The sequence below is a fragment of the Urocitellus parryii genome, chromosome 3 (assembly GCF_045843805.1).
Source record: "Urocitellus parryii isolate mUroPar1 chromosome 3, mUroPar1.hap1, whole genome shotgun sequence".
NCBI classification, from domain to species: domain Eukaryota; kingdom Metazoa; phylum Chordata; class Mammalia; order Rodentia; family Sciuridae; genus Urocitellus; species Urocitellus parryii.
This window is the reverse complement of record NC_135533.1, coordinates 138,020,965-138,042,622: the sequence shown is the minus strand read 5'-3', so window position 1 is coordinate 138,042,622 and position 21,658 is coordinate 138,020,965. Positions and strand designations below refer to the sequence as shown.

General features: G+C 41.6%; 2 protein-coding genes across 4 annotated transcripts in view; both read right to left on the bottom strand.

Moving 5' to 3' along the window:
• Window positions 1-336: 336 nt before the first annotated feature.
• On the bottom strand, window positions 337-2,835 carry LOC113180838 (disintegrin and metalloproteinase domain-containing protein 1a-like). The gene has a single exon (XM_026385981.2). The coding sequence runs from the start codon at window positions 2,833-2,835 to the stop codon at window positions 337-339; it is 2,499 nt and encodes an 832-aa protein (XP_026241766.2).
• Window positions 2,836-8,180: 5,345 nt separating this feature from the next.
• Mapkapk5 (MAPK activated protein kinase 5) overlaps window positions 8,181-21,658 on the bottom strand; it is a 34,868-nt gene continuing 21,390 nt past the window's right edge. For 2 of the 3 annotated variants that reach the window (XM_026386014.2, XM_077796112.1), the window contains 7 exons: window positions 20,358-20,438; window positions 18,066-18,253; window positions 15,459-15,579; window positions 11,645-11,775; window positions 11,288-11,403; window positions 10,210-10,314; window positions 8,181-8,376 (listed from right to left, as the gene is read on the bottom strand). In XM_026386014.2, the coding sequence (XP_026241799.1) occupies window positions 8,282-8,376; window positions 10,210-10,314; window positions 11,288-11,403; window positions 11,645-11,775; window positions 15,459-15,579; window positions 18,066-18,253; window positions 20,358-20,438 (837 nt within the window). In that variant the 3' untranslated portion in view covers window positions 8,181-8,281. Of the gene's footprint in view, window positions 8,377-10,209; window positions 10,315-11,281; window positions 11,404-11,644; window positions 11,776-15,458; window positions 15,580-18,065; window positions 18,254-20,357; window positions 20,439-21,658 lie in introns of all 3 variants that reach the window. The other variant, XM_026386015.2, reaches the window with a different exon arrangement.

Below are 21,658 nucleotides of genomic sequence, written 5' to 3'. Positions count from 1 at the left end.
AAAACCGCTTCAGGTAATGTGTAAAAAGAAAAAAAAATAGATTATCTCATGTGATTTCATATATGAAAATATAATAAATTTACTAAAATGAATATTGAAAGTGGAGAAATCCCTTCTCCCACATTAGTATAATACAGTCCCGTCAGAGCCAGTTGGTGCAGGTAATTCTCACTTCACTTTCCCCACTCCATGCCTGGGGTGATTTAACATATTTGGCTTCATCCTCCAGTAAATTTCTGCCTTTTCTCTTTTTTTTTTTTCTGCCTTTTCTTTTTCATATCCTTCACCTGCTTCCTCTTTTGGTGCAGGCCTTTCTGGGGCTACTGGTGGTAGGGCCTACTCTGGTGGTACCTCCTCTGGTGCAGGTGGTGGGGCCTCCTCCGGGGCAGGTGGTGGGGCCTCCTCCGGGGCAGGTGGAGGAGGGGCCCCTTTGGGAGGTGGGGCCCCTTTGGGCGCTGGGGCCCCTTTGGGTGCTGGGGCCGCCTTTGCTGGGGCTATAGATGACTCTGAATCACGTGACAGCATTGACCGTATTTCAGACCAGAGGTAAGCAAGTAGCATTAGAGTACACAATAATGTGACGAGACCTACAGGGATAGCGATCATCAACATTTTAAGGCGTGCTTCATCATCCTCAGTATTCCGGGTTTCTTTATAATTATCTTTGCGTTGTTTTAGGGACTTTGGCTTACCAGGAGGGCCACTGTCTATACTACCCCCAGTCCCTGGACGCCGACAGTCAGGAGGTGCAAAGCCATCTTCACAATGACAGTGCCTGAAATTGTTACACACTCCTTTTCCATAACATCGTTTCTCTGGTTCACAGTCATAATGGAGCACAGCTTGATCAATACAGGAGTGAGCACTGCAAACTTTGTTTGGAGCACAGTAAGTGCCATGGTGCACATCACCATCATCAAGGATGTCAGTAAGGTTATAGGCATCCATGGCCCAGCACCAGTCATTACCATGAGCAACCTGGATCAGCGTATGTTTGGGTCGGATTCTTGGCATGGTTGCAACACCTGTACATATAATTTTTCCACAAAATATATTTTCATCTGTACACCTAACGTATGCTGAGGTCGTTGAAGTACGATGGCCACAGTTTGCAAACCGACTTGGGTGCCTGTTCATTGAAATATAACATTCTTCTGGGGCAGATCGTGCAGGGTGACCATATATACTCAGGCACTGATTATCAGGGTTTCTACACTGCCCCCTGGTACAATAGTAAATTCTGTCACACAATGAGCCATCTTGTTTGTAGCTGTCCACAGGACATTTTTCAGATTGACCATCACAATATTCAGGGAGGTCACACTCATCTCGAGAAGGACGACATAATGTGCCCTTCCCTTTGAGAAGACATCTATGGCAGCAGAGTCCATTACTACACTGAGCCCCCTCCTTCAGTTTACAAAGTGTGTCACAGCATGGGTGAGTGTCACATTTGTCACCACAGTCACACTGCTCCGCCTCTTCAACCACACCATTACCACAACTAGCAGCCTCCCTCTTGCGGCTTCTGTGCCGTGGCTTGTTAAAGAGGCAGGCCCCTTTGTGTTCATGAAGGAAATGGTAGAAGTCGTCAGAGCTACAGTTGCTGAAGCCACTTTCTCTGGTGATGTTCTCATGCATGAGGCAAAAGTGCTTATCTTTACAAATGCAGGCCGCATGGTCGTGCTGAATACCCAGGTTGTGCCCGAGCTCGTGGACCATGAGCGCTGCAAACAGGAGGATGTCTTCGTGATGGAAGGATTCAACAGCCGCCGCAAAACTACCTGAACAGGCACCATTGAGAAATGCCTGGCCCATGTTCTCTCCAGGATGATGCCCAACGATCATGTGGGCAACATCGTGCCTCACACGGTGCGAGAGCTTCTCTTGTCTCCAGCTGTTGAAATTCCTGAGTGTAACTTGCAGGTCCACGGGGACCTCTATGAGGTCCCCCTCGGTCCAGATCTCCATTCCAGCCAGCACCACCTCTGTGTTTATTCCCCTGGTGAAGACATTGGCCAGAGCAATGATGTCCACTACTCTCTGGACTGTCTCATTGATGTTACTGCCCCACATCTGGAACCGCTGGTTGTTGACAACGACAAACATCTCCACGTACTTGGTGCGTGACCACAAGTAGGACAGTGCCTGTAGTGGAAGAGGATTCCTGCTCCCTTGTTGCTGGCTGGTGGACACTGGTCTGTCTTGGGAAGTGACACCACAGGAGACTCGAGCTTGATGTGCCATGGTGTATAACACATGCTCAAACTGTTTGGAAGAGAGCATGGGCTTGATGCCGTAGGATGTGTCCTCCTTAATCAGGATGCCCCTGAGGCCCAAACAGGTGTTGACAGAAACAAAAGACCCTGGCGCTCCTTCTATGTAGCCCTCATAGTGGCAGTCCTGTGAGATGGAAGGCGTTTCTTGCCCCAGGACGCCATTATGGTAACTGTAGACGGGGAAGTTACTTACAGAATAGTCTCTTTTCACTTTGAGGCGAATCACTTGCTTTTGGCCCTGCATAAACAGCATGTACGATGCCTTTCCCACTGGGTCTTCATGCCCCTCCACTGTCAGACTCTTGGGGATGACTATTTCATAGAAAGAATAAGAAACTGATCCCAGGTAACAGTACATGCTTGGCAAAAAAATGACCAACAGCATCAAGATCCCTAACCTGATACATGAATGTCCTGGCACTGGACCCAGCCTCAAGTTCCACTTCTGGGGAATCCAAATCAGAAAATTTATCTTCGCTTCTGTGAAGGCCACTTGATTTTTCTGTAGAGATGATAATATGGAGGCAGAGTTTCTCAGTGATGCTGCCACTGACATGACCCAAATGATGATACAGGGTCTGTGTCTCTCTGTGGCAGCTCTCCCTGACATGACTCTCAGAGACTTACATATCATCCCGACATCTGTGCTGGCTTCCTTTTGGGTGGTTTCCATCCAACTCTGAATCTTATTGCCTTCAGGGTGTATCTCTTTATTCTTGCTTCCCTCCTGGTCTTGGATGGTTTCCATAGCACAGGAAATCCTTTCAACAGAAACAGCTGTCATGTTCCTTGACTAAGTTTCTTTAACATTCGCGGAGAGATGAGCCATGCAGGCCTGTAAGATTCGGCCAGTACTATAAATCAGGCCAATTACCTTCCTTCTCCTGAGACCACATTAGTACTGATATCCGTTAATCTGTTCATTCTTTGAAACCCAACATTCTGGCAGGAGACCGGGGGAGGGGACGGAGATTTCCTAGGGATCTCTGAGCAGGACAGAGTTCTCTCCTGCCTACTATGTCTTTTCCTCGTTTCTGAATTATTGAGGGTACTCTTTCTCAATTCAATCCTTTGCCTGTGACTCATTTTTCCTTTAATTCAAGAAAAAAAGTCCAAGTTTTCCCTCACTATCCTTTGTTCATAATAAATGAGTTTAGACATTTTATATTTGCTTATAAATAATTGTTCTCTACCCAGAGTTTCCTAAGGCATTTCACCATTGAAGTATCTAAGGGACCAGTATCAAAGTTCAATTACTGGACTGGGTGTGTGGCTCATTGATAGTGCTTGCCTGGCCTGGACCAGGGCCTGCGTTGAATCCCTAGAGCTACAAAAAAAAGTAAATAAATAAAGTTTAGGGTCTGAGGCTGTAGCTCAGTGGTAGAGCACTTGCCTAGCATGTGTGAGGTACTAGGTTCAATTCTCAGCACCACATAGAAATAAAAACAATAAAAGTACATCAACAACTAAAAAATATATATGTCCATTTTTAAAAATTCAGTTTTTCTCTACCGATCCAATATAAAAATGTGTGGCAAAATAAAACTGTTTAATCATGTATCTAGTTACCCTGATCAAGAAAATAAAATAGGTGGGTACAGTGGCACATGCCTATAATCCCAGTGGCTCGGGAGGCTGAGGCAGGAAGATTACAAGTTCATAGCCAGCATCAGTAATTTAGTGAGGCCCTAGGTAACTCAGCAAGACCCTGTCTCTAAATAAATTATAAAAAAGGGCTGGGGATATGGCTCAGTGGTTGAATGCCCCTGGGTTCAACCCTGGTACCAAAAGAAATAAGTAAAATAGGTTAAGATTTCTAAAAAGTTCTTCACTTTATAACTTAAATTGAACTGTTTAGTGTCTGTGAAAGTCCTTGGGTTGTTTTTTTGTTTGTTTAAAGATTTTTTTAGTTGTTGATGGACCTTTATTTATCTGTGGTGCCAGAATCGAACCCAGTGCCTCACACATGCTAGGCAAGTGCTCTACCACTAAGCCACGACCCCAGCCCTTGGATTTGGTTTTGATGTGAATTTTTTTCGTTGGTGAGTTTAGCAGTAAAAATTTAAAAGGAAAGAGAAGCTCTGTTTACTTATTTTTGGCCCAGTCATTCATCCTCTGTGCATTCTAAGATTAACTAAAATAAGATGTTTTTTATCTTGCATAAAAATAATTTTATATTAAGTCAAATATTTATAGCATGAAACCTGTAAAATACAAGGTGTGACTATGGGTAACACTTGGCAATGAGGAAATGCTCTACTTCAGAATAGAATCATAATGGTACCAAAAGATATCAGATATCACCAGAGAGTATATGAACTCATTATCTATCTCCAATTAATAATACTTAATTTCACTGGGCATGGTGGCACACGCCTGAAGTCCCCATGGCTCAGGAGACTGAGACATGAAGCCTGCAAGTTCAAAGTCGGCTTCAGCAAAAAGCAAAGTGCTAAACAACTCAGTGAGACCCTGTCTCTAAATAAAATACAAAAATAGGCCTGGGGATGTGACTCAGTGGTCAAGTGCCCCTGAGTAGACAATCCCTGGTACCCAAAAACAAAAAAACAGAAAACTTAATTTCTAACAGTTGATAAAATATTTCATTAGCATATAGCAAGAAAATTCATACTGTCACATCATAAATTCATTAGAAAATTTATAGCAAAAAAAGTGAAATGATTTCTTCTTATAGTTTATGTAAGAGCAAGTCCACTTCAAATTATAGAGTTTGGAAATAATACTTAAGATTTTAGGGTACTTCTCTTGTGTTATAACCAAAATAAGTAGGGATAATTTCTTACCTATTTTGTCATTTGATGGAATAAAAGAATCAAGAGTCAATCATGGAAGAACAATGTACCTTTTAAATTTAAAAAATATATAACTAAAATGAAATATCCAGTTTTCCCAGCTCTCAGTAAATACACATGTACACACAAACTGATAGACAAGATCTGATTTAAATCTTTCAACTTCTTTCAACTTTCTTTGACCAACAATACCTGCTATTCTTTCAACTTATTTTTCTCACCCAGATACAATATAAGCTCTTTTAATAAGAATTCCATTTTTCAAAAAGATAAATTTCTCACAGGCATTCTCCTATGATCATACAATACATTAGCCAGAAAAACATAAGGATGTTGTTCTACCTCAAGTCTAAAGGTAATTGAGTAATGGTCTTAATCAGCAGAGGGTCAGCAAGTCATGTGGGGGAAACTCTAGATTGTAAACTGCTGCTTTACAAGAACTGTTCCTACAATGTTAAGTGTCCACAGGTGGGTGTTAGTCTGTGAAATACAAGGAAGATATATGATTTCACTTTCAGTTATGTGTGGATTTTGTATCACCAGGAAACCCGATTTGTATGTTAAAACACAATTTACTACTGGCTTAGGAATATACAAACAAAACACTTTGAAGACCAAACAGTATTGAGTCTCTGGGGAGCCTACTGCTTTTTCAAGGGGCTCCGATCAGGGTAGGGCCCTCTTTTGTGTTACAACAGCTGGAGCACCCGCCAGGGTTTTATAGTCTTCCAGCATGGTGCTCATCTGGGACATGTCTGGAGTCAGGCTGCTCTCATGAATTCAATATGAAGTGACTAAAACACAAGAAACTGAAGCTTAGACTAAAAAGAAGTATCATTTTGGATGCCATTTTACATCAAGATGTAAAGTTGACTACACTCTAAGGAAAAAGAAAAAAATCAGCCTGAGCCTTTAGAAGATACCCAAATAATAAAATTTGAGAAGTTAATGCTAGAAGGCTCTTTTAAAGAAAGAGCAACAAAGGTATTACTGTCTTCCTCTCCCCATGGAATACTGAACTCCTGCCTGCCCTCAGGTAGGAACACTAGAGGGGTTCAGATATCTCAGAAACAAGTGCATTTTCCCTCACTTCAAGAAATGATTGCATTTCGCTGAAAAACTAAATAAGCCCTTAATTCAACTCTCAGCTAAATTTTCTGGTAGTAAATAAAAATTTTGGTTTTCTCTGCTGCTTAACTGATCGATTTTGCTATCTTGAAAAGTACCCAGTTCTTTTTGCAAGGTTTTACTTAACCTTAAAAAATACATTGAATTACATATTCTTTAAGATAAAATTCAATCAGTGTAATAAAGAAATTCTTAAAAGATACTTTGGTGGGCTAGGGTTGTGGCTCACTGGTAGAGCAGGCGCCTAGCAGATGCGAGGCCCTGGGTTCCATCCTCAGCACCACATAAAAATAAAATAAAGGTATTGTGTCCAACTATAACTAAAAAATAAATATTAAAAAGAAAAGATACTTTGGTGTTTTTATCATACATTCCCCAAATCAGTTGCACTCTTAAGTGACACAATGACCAGATGTCATCCTGAAGGCATACTCAGCAAAATATAAGAGTCAGAAAATAAGTGAGCAGGCTGGGGTTGTGGCTCAGTGGTACAGTGCTTGCCTAGCAGCACATGTGAGGCACTGGGTTCAATTCTCAGCACCCTATAAAAAAATAAAGATATCTATCTACAACTGAAAATATTAAAAAAAAACAAGTGAGCTTTGTGGGATTGATTTTGATGATTACAGAGAATAGCTGACAGGATAAAACAGAACAGCTAAGGGCCAGGGTTGTGGCTCAGCGGTAGAGTGCTCGCCTCGGACATGTGAGACCCTGGGTTTGGTCCTCAGCACCACATAAAAATAAATAAGTGAAATAAAGGTATTGTGTCCAACTACAACTAAAAAGTAAACATTAAAAAAAAACCTGAATAGTTGAGACTACTCATCCTCTTACCCTGTCCTGTGAGCTAGAATTTGTCTACAAGCTTTTCTATTTATTGACACAGAAACCCACCAAAAAATGTTAAAAAAAAAAAAAAGGTTTGTGTCCATGTGCACAAAAGAAAACTAGGTGCACATCTATTTTTATTTTTCATTAAACAACTGCTATCTGAGCCAGAATTATGCTTCCTGAAAATGAAGAAAATAAATACAGCCCACAGGATGCCATCAAGAAATCCAGGCAGGGGCTGGGGATGTGGCTCAAGCGGTAGCGCGCTCGTCTGGCATGCGTGCGACCCGGGTTCGATCCTCAGCACCACATACCAACAAAGATGTTGTGTCCGCCGACAACTAAAAAATAAATAAAAAAATTTCTCTCTCTCTCTCTCTCTCTCTCTCTCTCTCTCCTCTCTCACTCTCTCTTAAAAAAAAAAAAAAAGAAAAAGAAATCCAGGCAGAAACATTAGAGAAAAATGGGCAGCTTTCAGAGGAAAAAGTGGATCATTTTAAAAGCTAATGTTAAAAGTCCAGTTTATATTATATACAATTTTCTCAGGAAAATCATCCCAAAATTGGGGCCAGAATAGGGAAAAGAATTAAGAAGTGATGGAGTAAGTGGAGGATGCGGGGGCAGGGAGGACCAAATGGGATCTCAGGGAAGGGTAAAGGAAAGCTCTGGTTACACATGTAAAGAATAAACCCCAAAGTGAATTCCATTAGATTTAAGAAACACACCAATACCCTTTAAACAAATATGACAAGAGGAACGGTGCCACTTTTCTCTGGGGAATTAGGAGCAAGAGAAATGAGAGCACAGTAGTTCCTTCCTTTTCCATGGCAGAGGCACCTAAGTGTGCGTTCTGTGACCTCCACCAGGCAGTCTGCAGTGATTGATTGTGATGGCACAGAAAAGTCAGTATAGTTGGTCCTTTATCTAACCCTGGCATGTGGTTTCTTTTACTTTATTAGAAAGAAGATAATCTTGCTTGACTGACAGATACAATTCCACCTATCATCTTATAAATATAAGACCATATGTCCTAAAATAATAGTATGCCTCTAGAAACTGAGCTTTTCTAAAACAATTACTATTAGTAAATCCCATACATAAATCTATATAGCAATGTTAAGCAATGTGGAAATGAAATGATGATTTATTGATTTACATAAAAATTACTTTATACATTAAAGAATAATTTTTCAAATTGCTAAAAAAAAAAAAAGTTTGAAGCTGTCATTATTGGGATTCATGGGAAGTGGTTTGCTCTTCTATCACTTGCTTCACAATTTCTGCCAGTTTTAGTCGATCTACTTTATCTCTGAATCCACGACCTGAAATCCAAGAAAGAATAAGGTCAGTTCTCACTCTGAGAGGAACCCAATAAGGTGGACCTTACGGTGCCAAGTTCACCCTGCCAATGGAGGAACTACCCCAAAGTAATGAAATGTAGTTCAAATCTCCCATTTTCAGGTGTTCACTAAGCAGTTCTATTAAATGGCAATAAAAATGCAGAGTTCACTATAACACAAAACCAAACCACAATGAGAGATCTCTATAACATATGTATGTCTGACAATAGACTAACATCCAGAAATTTATGAAGAATTCCAACACATATATAAAAAGCTACAACTTGGTAGAAAAGTGGACAAAGGACTTGAATAGGCATACTTCAAAAAATAAGAAATATAAATGGCCAATAAGCATTTAAAAAGTGCATAATTTCATCTGTCATCAGGGTAATGCCAAGTAAAACCACATTGCAATGCCATTATATACTAACCAGAATGTCTAACATAAAAGAGATAAAAGCAAGAGTTGGTATGAATATAGAATAACTAGTACTAGGGCTGGGGATATATATCTCTGTTGGTTGAGTGCTCGCCTTGCCCGCACTAGGATGTGGGTTCTGTCCCCAGTACCACACACACAAAAAAAAGAATAACTAGAACTGAACACCACAGTGGGAGGTCATAAATTCAAATAACCAATTCAGAAAACTGGTGGCATGCCTACCAAAAAAAACCAAACAGATGAATATCTTCATGAACTAGCAACTCCAATCCTAAACATTTAAGAGAAATCAGTTCGCAATGCCCCCTTCCTTAATTACCAAAACCTAGTAATCATCCAAATATCCATTAACAGCAGAATGGACAAATACAGGATAAACATGTAATGAGTAACGAGATCATCTGTTGCTATACACAATGGGCATGGGACCCATAATATTGATTAAAAGAAGTCCACTTGCAAAAGAACAAGACTTGCCTGCGATTCTGATTTACATAAAACTAGGCAAAATTTTTCTGAGGTGCTAGAAATCAGGACTGTGACTACCCTAGAGAGGGAGTGACTGGAAGACAGCACATGTTCCACTACGACCTAGCTGCTGGCTGGAGGAGTGTTTACTTTGTGACAATTCAATGGAAGTACGCACTTCACATGTGATTACTTCTCTATACTGATGATGTAGTTCAAATAAAAATAAAAATCCTAGGGAAGCTCAGCTCTTCCCGGTATGGGAATGGCCAGGCCAGCACTTTAGATTTCCTATGGCAAGTTCAAGAAACAAGCCAGCAATGAAGTGAAAGAATTTGCTCCCTTCCCTGAGAATTCTGGAACTTATCCATAGTCTGCTAAACCCAAATGACAATATAAAAATTAGTTCAAAAAATGCTTATTAAGGAAGAACATTAAAAAAAAAAATGAATGACCCTCTCTACCTAGTTTGCCTGGGGAAAAAAAGATCAACCAGCAGCAGATCTGGCAAACTCCTACTCTTCAGTGAAATGGCTCTTCTCTAAACTAAGCAGGGTAAACTTGCTGGTCCTCTGTCCTCTTTTCCTCTTTCACTGAGTGCTGCTCCTTTGTGATCTGGTGATGTGGGAGGAATTCTGAGAACCAATTTTTTTGTTTGTTTGTTTTTTGGGTGGTTTCCCCCCAGCCCCGCTCTTTTCCCCAGTGGTATATAATAGGGAATCAAAGGACCAGTTATGCCTGAGTACTTAACTGTACAGCTGACACCCCTCCCTCAAAATTACACTGAGTCTCCAACTTCACTTCACAGAAAATAGATCCAGCTCAGGCCCAAATCACCCAACATGTTCTAAACATAATCATTTCTATATATTCCCAAGCAAAGGAGTGGCTGTGGTCCCTACCATTCCAGCTAAAGCTCTGCAGAGTGTCCCTCAGGAGTTTGCATTCCCGATTATACTTCCAGGCCTCCTGCATTACTTCGTTCAGCTTCTCATCTTCATTCTCTCCTGTAGGTAAGGATGAAGAGGAAGTTGCATTTTTTCCTGCACCATCATGGAATTTTAGTGTCAGAGGTGGGATGACATAATATCCAACTGGTTGAGAAATGATGACTACATGTGCAAAACCACCAGAGAAAGAAAGACTTTACTGCTAGTTCCAACATCAAATGTCAACCACTTCTGGTCACTGAACTCTTCTACTTTAACATCCTCACACAAATGCTCTGATAGCTTTAGAGTTCTTAGTATTGAGGATGAGAAATAGACTGTGACAAACCCTGTCACTAGGCAAATAAACCTGGTCAACCTAAGGGAAAACAAGACTGGGTGGGCTGCCTTCTTTCTCTTAGGTCCATTCCTTGCTTTGGAAGGCTATCTGAGGCACATGTCACAAGTTCTCTTAAAAGCCATGAAATCAAGGAAAATAGGTCACCTCAACATTTTCTGGCCTAATAGGTAAAGAACTCATCAACTGAGAATACCCTTCATATCACACCACCTTGAGGGAAAGAAGAACATACAGAAAGCAAGCTCTTACATGCAGGGGGTCATGTGCAAGTCACTCTGTCTGTGACCCGAGTAGCAGCAGGGACTACTTCTAAATGAGGGTGGTGGTCTCTGTATTCACAACCTACACCTAATCCTGATCCTATCTATATTTTCATTCTCCATTATCTTTACTCTGGGCCCTTGTTATCAAACTAAGATAACACAAAATTCTATACCTGATGCTGACAATTAAGCCTAAATAAAAATCTCACAGAAAATGAGAAGAAGGGTAGAACTTACCACATTTCTGAATTTCCACTGTTCACTCTTTTCAGTGGGCACAGACTATATAATGTGCTCACTTTCTTGTCATACAAAGATGAAACAGATAATCTCAAATTACACACCCTTTTGACATGCATATACACACAGTGTCCATGTACATGCACACACACATACATAGAGCATTAGTAAATGGTGTGACCTTTACCAGCCTGGGGGAGAATACACTGGGCAATCACGTCTCGAAGCTTTTCCAGGGCAACATTTGAATCCTCAGCTCCATTCTCATGGCCATGGATATAAAGGCCGTCCTTGGGCTTGGTGCTTTAAAAGTTTCGGGGAGAGGTGAAAACAAGGTGAAACCTCAGAACCCGGCTCTGCACAGACATTAAACACAAGCTAACAGATTTTTCAGATCAATATAGAGTGTGTCCAATTTCTGATATACTTTAAAAAACATCCTCTTTACCTCTAAGAAACAGAGAAAGGGCAGACCCCTGGCTGATCTCTCAGCACTTAGCCACACCAGCCAGGAAGAATAATCAAATGAAATAAGCTCAGTTACCCAAGTAACTTCCGCTTCCTTAGAATGGGGTTGTTCACCGAGTGCAGGGGTTTGAGGCTGACTTTCAGATCCTGGATTCTCATGTTGGCCAACTGTTCTGCATGAGCCTGCTGGATCCCTGCAACCACCGCCTGCATGTAAACACTGTTATCAGTTTTTCACAGTCATTGCTGGGCACCTGAAAAGCCAATCTAAGAAAGCAGGAAGGAGAAGCTCAGTATGTCGAAGGCAACTGTACTCTTAGGCTGATGCTATCTGAATTTGGACAAGGCAGGACTCTTCCTCTATCTAGATCAATAGGGCCCAGGGAACAGCAGGCTGAACAAAGGACACACAACAGCTAGTCATTCTTTCCTGGCAGTGGAAACAGAGATAAAAGTAAGGAATACAAAGACTCATCATGTTCGTAGTTATAGATATGAGCAAATGTGAAGGGAAGTAATGACAACCTCAGAAGAAAGGCTGGCCAGCTGCTGCCCCAAAGGCTCACACACTGGCCTGTATTCACTGTGCCCATGGTGTAGTCACCTCCCTCAGTCCTGCTGGCTCAGAACTTCGAGTATGGCCAAGCGTAAGGGCAGACCCTCACCATCTAAGGCCACATCCCAATGGATAAGCCCATCAGTTGGTTTATAATGAGAAATAACAGCTACAGGGTATGGTGTGTTCTTTTTTAATTCCCCAGTTCTGGGAATGTTAGGGAAACACTCCACCACTGAAGTATGTGACCAGCCATTTCTAATTTTATTTTGAGACAGGGTTTTGCTAAGTTGCCCAGCTGGCCTTGAACTTGTGATCTTCCTGCCTTAGTGTCCCAAGTAGCTACAATTACAGGTGTGTGACATCACTCCCAGCTGTATTATCTGAATTCTAAGGAAAAAAAAAAATTAGACAACTTTAAAAAGTAGCTCCTTGGTGAGCAGGCAGTAAGATCGTGAACATTTCAAGCTTATTTAAGGGCATCGTGTACTCATGACTGCCTCCTACCTCATCATCTACCTCCTCATCAGAAATGGACCAACCAAAGTGATGGAATTAGCTCCAGGTATCTATGAGCTTAGGCTCCTATATAGGGAGGAGATGGATGCTATTCAACATCCATAGCTCTAAAGCTGACCAACTTCCATCGTGATCACACATCCGCTTTAGGAATGAGAATACTCTGTCACACTGCAATGTCATCTTCTAGGTCTGGCAACTTCTTTCTCATTAAGAAAATTCTGAATATCCAGATTTGGCTTCTTGTGTGTAGTGACCTGTAAGTAACTCCAGAAGACAATCTTCTCTCCTCATTTCCAAAATCTTGATGAACACTGTACTGTAACTATAACTATAACAGAATTTAAGCAATTCTTTTGGACTTTGAACAAACCAAACCATTCCTACACAAGTGGCCTTATTTAAGCCTGGAAGATAACCACCCATAAATCAGAAATGCCACAAAACTCTCTTCCTCTTTCAGCTCTCCATTTTCTTCCATGCTCCAGATAAGCTCAGCATTTTTTAGTTCCATTTACTTATTCTTTTTCAAACTTCAACTCCATCCCTTTGAAGCTGATAATTCTTAAGACTGTGTCATTGCTTTGGCCAGCCTCTCGGCCACATTCTTGTCCCACACTATACATCTTATTCATTTGAATGTCCCTCTGTCACCGAAAATAATATCTAAAGTCTAAGAGACTCCACCTCACCAAAATCAGCCTCCTTCATCATTTCCTTCTGTCAACAGCATGACCTCCCAAGCTAGCTGCTGTCTCTTTTATCTACTCAGTCAGCAAAAACTAGAAAATTTTCTTCACAGATATTGAGCCACTCCTTCAGTTTCTTCATCACTGCAGAAATGAAAGTTTAGCATGTCTGCAAATTGGACTATCTGTAGATATATTCCCAGTAGCAAAGCTCTTTTCAAAAACCCACCCAGGGCTGGGGTTGTGGCTCAGCAGTAGAGCTCTCACCTAGCATGTGTGAGGCCCTGGGTTCGATCCTCAGCACCACATAAAATAAAGATATTGTGTCTATCTACAACTAAAAAATAAATATTAAAACAAAACAAACAAACAAAAAACCACCAGGGCCAGGCCTGTAATCCCAGTGTCTCAAGAGGCTAAGGCAGGAGGATTATGAGTTCAAAGCCAGCCTCGGCAACTTGGCAAGGCACTAATTAACTTAGCAAGACCCCATCTCTAAATATAATGCTAAGTGAAGTTAGCCAATCCCAAAAAAACAAATGCTGAATGTTTTCTCTGATATAAGGAGGCTGATTCATAGTGGGGTTGGGACTGGGAGCATGGGAAAACTAGACAAAGGGGAGGGAGAGGAAGGGAAGGGGCAGGGAGGTAAAAAAAGATGTTGGATTGATTGGGGCTGGGGTGGTGGCTCAGTGGTAGTGTGCTCACCTAGCATGCATGAGGCACTGGGTTCCATTCTCAGCACCACATAAAAATAAAGACAATAAAGTCCATTAACAATTAAAAAAAATTAAAAAAAAAAAAAGGATGTTGGATTGAGATGGACATCATTACCCTAAGTACATGTATAAAGATACAAATGGTGTGAATATACTTTGTATACAACCAGAAATATGAAAAATTGTGCTCTGTGTGTAATATGAATTATAATGCATTTTGCTGTCATATATAATAAATTAGAATTTAAAAAGTTAAAAAAAGACCCTGTCTTTAAATAAAAATATTTTTACAAAGGGCTAAGGATGTGGCTCAGAGGTAAAGCACCCCTAGGTTCACTCTCTAGTACCCTTCCCACCGACCTCCCCCAAAATCCACAAAGCCTCTCAGTTTCAACCTGACAAGAACTAAAGCCTTGGTTCTGTCTTCGTGCAGAACCCAGCCCTGTGACAGCATCTCACCAACGTCTCACTGCTGAGGCCAGGCCATTTTTCCCAATGGCACACTTTAGTCTCTAACTTTTTGTTCATCTTGTTCACTACATGTGACACAATGTCTACTCAAGCTCCAAGGACATCTCATGCCTGCAGCTGGGAAACAGCTCAGAAAGTGCCATACAGTAGGTAGTAATAAATATGAGGATTTACGCATTCTCCTGGGGCAAACTGCACCCCCTTTAGAGATGTTCTCTTTTTTCTGAATTCCCACAGCACCCACAGAAGATGGAAAAGGCAGAGTTCTCATATATCGAATGTGCCATATTCCATGAGCCCAGGCCTTACCTTCCAACCAGTCTTTTCTAAATCCCTTGGGAAAAGGTATCTTATGGGGCTGGGGTTGTGGCTCAGTGGTAGAGCACTTGCCTAGCACGTGTGAGGCACTGGGTTTGATTCTCAGCACCACATTAAAAAATAAAAAATAAAGATATCATGTCCATGTATAACTAAAAATATTTTTTAAAAAAGAAAAGGTATCTTATAGTGCTGTGTACCCCCAAAACCACAGCCAGATATGGAGGACGTTCCTTTGAACATTCCCGTAGTGTACATTTACCAGGCCTGCCTTGGACTGGTGTTTTACAGAAAGAAATACTTTATTTCACATCCTGATTTTCAGGAAACGAGACATGTTCTTCTGGAAACACGCTAGCCATTGTTTTGTTTTTATCTCCTCACTGGGTTAAGCCCAAGCTTTCCTTCTCAACACAGCCTCCTCAGCCAACAAAATAAGCATCATTCAAAAACTTATGCATCAGGGCTGGGGCTGTGGCTCAGTGCTAGAGTGCTCACCTAGCAGATGAGAGGCCCTGGGTTCGATCCTTAGCACCACATAAAAACAAATAAACAAAATAAAGGTATTGTGTGCAACTACAACGAAAAAATAAATATTTAAAAAACAAAACAAAACACCTTATCCATCATCAGTTGAGCAGAAGGTAGCACGTTATCCAGGGCCTCGGTGGAGTTGAGCCAGGGGTGGTCCAATACTCCCTCAATGGTGAGTCTTTCCTCTGGTTTGACCTTCAAGAGCCTGTGGAGAAAACACCAATAGGGCTGCCATTACACATGGCCCCAAAGGAAGTATAGGAAGTTTCTAGGTCTGAGGTCTGTCTCGAAAAAGATCTGGCTTCTTCTGATTTTGTACCCATTCCTGCAGGCCTATGCCTTCTATCTGAAGGAAAGGAGGGGGATTCTAGGCCCCAAACACCAGGAACTGTTCCGTGAGTTGTCTTTTCTGTACTAAAAAAAAAAAATTGAGAAAAAAAATGGTATAAAAAGTTTAATCCACTGATACTCTGGACTGTGTCCTAGAAGTCAGTGGCTTCCTGAGACCTTGAATCCCCATACTGAAGTTTCCAGGACAATGGGTTTCTAACTTAGAAAAGAAACCTAGGGCTGGGGGATGTGGCTCAAGCGGTAGCGCGCTCGCCTGGCATGCATGTGGCCAGGGTTCGATCCTCAGCACCACATACCAACAAAGATGTTGTGTCCGCCGAGAACTAAAAAAAAAATAAATATTAAAAATTCTCTCTCTCTCTCTCTCTCCTCTCTCACTCTCTCTTAAAAAAAAAAAAAGAAACCTAAAGTATTCTTTTAGCTGCTAATAGCTACAAAATTAGTTGAGGAGTCATATAGTTCTGAAAAAGCAGGTTGCTACCCATGATAAAACTCTTAAATGCCATCACGTGACACACATGGGACACTCAAAAGCTAAAAACTGCCAGGCACGGGGCTGAGGTTGTGGCTTAGTGGTAGAGTGCTTGCCTAGCATGTGTGAGGCACTGGATTATATTCTCAGCACCACATATAAATAAATAAATAAAGGTCCATCAACAACTAAAAAAAAAAAATGGCACAATGGCATACCTATAATCCCAGTGGCTCAGATGGCTGAGGCAAGAGGACCGTGAGTTCAAAGCCAGCATTAGCAACTTAGGCCCTGTCTCTACTATAAAAAAACCTGGGGATATGGCTCAATGGTTAAACACCTCTGAGTTTAATTCCTGGTAACCCCCCTGTCCCCCCTCAAAAAAGCTAAAAATCGAGCCTCTGAAAAGGTGATAGCACCATGTGCTCACTTCTTCTACCTCCTTCCCACTACGCTGTCACAACTCCTAGCTCACCTCAGCACGCTCCCTGGGCTCTCTGTAGCACGGCCTCTTTCCAACTACATATCCTCCTAAATGTCCGTCTGGACAAACAAGCCTAATTGCCCTTTCATATTCTCTGCAACCTTCTTCTGGAGCATTCTCAACAGCTTCAAATTTCTAAAAAAAGCATTATTTAGAAAAGAATTCCAAGGCCAGAAGAAAGATAATCAGTGCTGTTCTAGGGATCAGAACTATAGTCTATAGAAAAGTGGCAAAGAACCAGAGAGGACACTGAGATTTTGGTTTAAAAGTTGAGTCTCCATAGTGTGGCATGTTAAGAAGACAGATGGAGACTCAAACATTGCCCCTACCCTCCTAAAAATTTTACTTGCATATTTTAGAAGATAGTACCTCTTTATAACACAGAGATTCCCTAACCAACAGGGCAAGCTCACTTTTTTCCTCCCCTATACTGGGGATTGAACCCAGAGGTGCATCACCACTGCTATACTTCCATCCCTTTTTATTTTTCATTATTCTTGAGACAAGTCTTGCTAAACTGCCAAGGCTGGCCTTGAACTTGCAATCCTCCTGCCCCAGCCTCCCAAGTAGCTAGGATAACAGGTATGTGCCACCATACTTGGCACAAGTTTATTTTTTAAAAGGTGTAATTTCCACAGAGGAATGGCTGCACCATCAGGAGACAGTACCCCTTTAATACTTCCCTTCATCCTATCACAGAGGAAGAAACTGAGACCAATAGAGGAGAAACTGCTCAATAGAGACTGAGTGCAGGGGGAACAACAGAACAGTGTTCAACGCCACAGGCAGCCACTCTTTCAGCAAACATACTTCAAATTTAGGTCTGTTTCCTTTAATTCTCCTGCTACCACAGGTCTCTGAGTGTCAGCTCTCTGCCATCCACTCATTACCCTTAATTCTTACCAAATCTTCCCAGCTTAATATATGTCAGAATAACCAACTGCAGTGGGAAGGCTGGAGGACAGACCTTCCAACCCACCCCATGCTGGCATCCAAGGAATGGAAAGCCAGACATGTCATCGCCTTCTGAGCACTCCAGTTCAACTATTGGCATCGAGTCGGTCCCTGAGACTGGCCTACATGCAGGAAGAAGGACACACCAGAAGTTCTGCCATTTAGGGCCTCAAGTCAGTGACCAGAGAGACTGACAATAGAGGGACCTGGGTTCACAGTCCTGGATGCAACAGGAGGGAGCAAAGCGCCAGTCTCATGGAGGTGAGGGTGCCAGGAGCTCTCCCCCAAGGGCCAGGGGTAAGACGTCTATGGTGTCACAACAGAAGGAGCCTACCAGGGAGACAAATGACTTTTCTCTACCTAGCATGTCCTTGGGCACCACCATCTCTAAGGCCTCCTTAGCCTCCTTCCCAGCAGCCCAGGGGCTTACTTTCTCACAACGTCTTTGGCCATCTCTGAGATCTGGCTCCACTCTTCTTCTGGGAACTCAAAACTGCCTGTCATGATCTTTCTCCGCATGTCCTTTGGGATAGTCCGGCTGTGGTGTTTGGAGTAAAAAGGAGGGTATCCACACAGCATCACGTAGATAATCACCCCCAAGGACCATAAGTCACAGCTCTGAAAGCAAGAAAGAAAATGGTCACTCATAGCAGAGACAGACCCCAAAATAAGGCCTCCAGGACAAGAACAGGAATAACCCTGACATACACAGACTGATACCTCCAAGAATCATTTAACAGAGACTGAAACAGTTTTAGGACATATTAGGAGAATTAACCTTTCTCTTCATACAAGGCCAGTCTGGAGTCAAATAGTCACTTTTATTCTCTCTGCTAAGGCCCAAGGTCCTATTTGATCCTTGAGTATACATAGGATACTATGCCCCCAGCCAGAGAAGTAATAGATATAAACCAGCTAGCTATGAATCAAGTACTGTGTCACCCTGGGCAGGGTTGAGGGTACCCAAACAAACAAAAAAACCAGCTAAGATATATGTAGGCTGACCCCAGAACACAGCACAAACCATTTCAAAAAAGCTAAAACAATTCCACACAGATCAAGGAAGGGCACTAGAAGAAAGAACAGGAGGTCTAAAAGTATTCCTTTGGCCACAAAAGACTCAGCCCATTTCTAAGACCTTATACAATTCTGGGGAAAGGTATTAAGAAACAAAGAAAACTGCTACCAACTATCATGTCTCTAGGTATTAAGGTAACCACATGGCCTACAATCACTGCATTATTATTAATACCAAAAGGATTCAATTCTAGTTAAATGAAATTTTACCTGCCTGGAAAAATGTATCTGCAGAGGCTTCTTGAATTGTGACAGAAGAGGTATCTGCCTGAGCAGGGTGACCCTGGGACCCTACCTCTGGAGACAGCGCTCCTTCTCATACCACAGCCATGTGCTGCTCAGAGAGAAGCCTGGAAGATAAGGTTAGCTCAGACACCCTCACCCGAATGGCACCACACTAGTGGGTATTTGTGGATGTCACGATGCCAGCTGTAGATTATTATTTAACTACACAGGTGAAATGAAATCTTTAAAATGACCAAGTTCAAATCCCTCATTTACAGATGAGGTAAGTGATACTATAGATTTAAGAATGAAACTAGGATTGTGGTTGTGACTCAGTGGTAGAGCACTTGCCTAACATATATAAGGCACTGGGTTTGATCCTCAGCACCATATAAAAATAAATAAAATAAAGGTATTTTGTCTACCTATAACTAAAAATAAAATTTAAAAATATTTTTTAAAAAGAAGGAAACTAAATGACCTAACTAGAGTCATGACACTCAAGAGTGGTGGAACCAGAGCAGGTCTCCAGTCTTCTTGCCAACCTCAGTTCCTTTTCTGTCATTTATGTCTAATCTCAAGTTCCCAAGTAGCATCATTTTTTTTTTCCTGACCTACTTAGCAACTTCAAGACACATTTCCAGAGGCCCTAAAGCTCTTGTTCCTTAGAATAGAGATGTTCGGTATATGGGCTATAGATGAGGAACTGTGATAATACCAAGTAACATGCAGGACACTTGTTGTGTATACAGGACACTGTTCTAATTGGGTATTTCTTATGAGGTAAGAAAGAATGTTTACCATAAATGATCAGAATGCTCTCTAGCATTGGTACCTCAGAAATGATTTCCAATCTCAAAAAAAGCAAGGAACCTCGTCCTTTCAATGTGGTCAGTGGGCTACACAGCTAGCCAAATAAATAACCTGACAGGTGACTACAGCCCTTGGTTCCTGCTGCAAAAGCTAAATGAGGGAGTAGGAATGATAGTAAAATGAATCAGACATTATACCGTAAGTGCATATATGATTACATGACCTGTGTAATTCTACTTCATGTACAGCCAGATGAATGAGAAGTTATACTCCCTTTATGTTTGATGTGTCAAAATGCATCCTACTGTGATATATAACTAATTAGAAAAAATTTTAAAAATCTTTTAAAAAAGGCATTGACTAAATAAAAGGACCACTGAATAAATATACATTTTAGATCCCTGTTACAACAACAAAAACCTAAATGAGTAAGAATTTGATTTCATATTCTTCAGCCAAAAACTTAAATTCCAAATAGTTCTCTGCATTTCTGGCTGCTTCCTGTCTTTTGGGCTGAAATGTGAGAGAGTATGAACGAGACTGGCTACATTCCCAGAGGAGAGGGAGGGGCTGCATCCACAGGGTGAAGATAAATATCTCCTCCTACCTTGTTATAAGTGTAGGGTGTTGGCGAGGTAGGTATGATGCCGGACTTCTCCTTCTGATGCCTTCTCTGCGCCTCCAAAACCTGTCAAGTCAGACCAAAAGGAAAAATTTACTGAAAATCACACCACTAATGTCCTGCAACTTGAGACAGACTACTGAAAGGCTGAAGAGGGACTGCCAAACAACAATTGCAAAATAACTTAACATTAACAACATTTTTACAAATCATTTTTCTTCTTACAACCAGTAATTTATCATTCAGATCAAGGACATAAGATCAAATCCCTAATCTTAAGAGACTGAATCTTCTTTTCTGTCAAGGAAACTGAGATCACTTGACTTTTTTCTGGGATGTCCTCCATGCCTATGGGAAAGCACACCCACTGGACAGAAAGTCAAGGCATTTGTCACCATCAGGGACTATAACAGTCACACTTGTTTGTGTGTTAATGTTCCAAAGAGATACCCCTGCCATCTGCAGGGCTATCATCCTGCCAAGCTCTCCACTGTTCCATGTAACAGGACCATAGGGTGAGAGGGACAAGCCTGGAAAGTCCTACATTGTTCTTTGAGATAGGAGGCTGAAGCTCTGTGCTAGTGTACTTTATCCCCACATCCAGACCCACTGGAACTATCTCAGTCCCTGTGCCCACTTAACTGCTGCTAATGGTAGATACTGGCAAGTACTACATCTTGGCCAAGGGCTACACTACCACCTTGGGCAACTCTGACAAGGTCACTATCAATGCCCTCTCCAAGACCTACAGCTCTCTCACTAACAAGAATTCATTGACCATTTTGTAAAGACTTACACTAGAATCTCTATGCAGAGAACTGACCCAGTCTCTAGCTATAGCCAATACATACAAAATAAGGTGAATGAATCAAACCTGAAAAAAGTTATTTATAACCACATAAAAGCCATTAAACATTAATAATAAATCAATCAAAAGATGGAAAAAGGGCTGGGGATGTGGCTCAAGCAGTAACGCGCTTGCCTGGCATGCGAGGGGTACTGGGTTTGATCCTCAGCACCACATAAAATAAAGATGTTGTGTCCACCGAAAACTGAAAAATAAATATTTTTAAAAAAATTCTCTCTCTCTCTCTTTAAAAAAAAAAAAAAAAAAAGATGGGAAAAGCCAGGCATGATGGCATACACCTGTAATCCCAGCAATTCGGGAGGCTGAGGCTCTTGGATCAAGTCCAAGGCCAGCCTGAGCAACTTAGCAAGAACCTGCCTGAAAATAAAATCAAAAGGGCTGGGAATGCAATTCTAGCCTAGGAGCTCTTGCCCAGCAT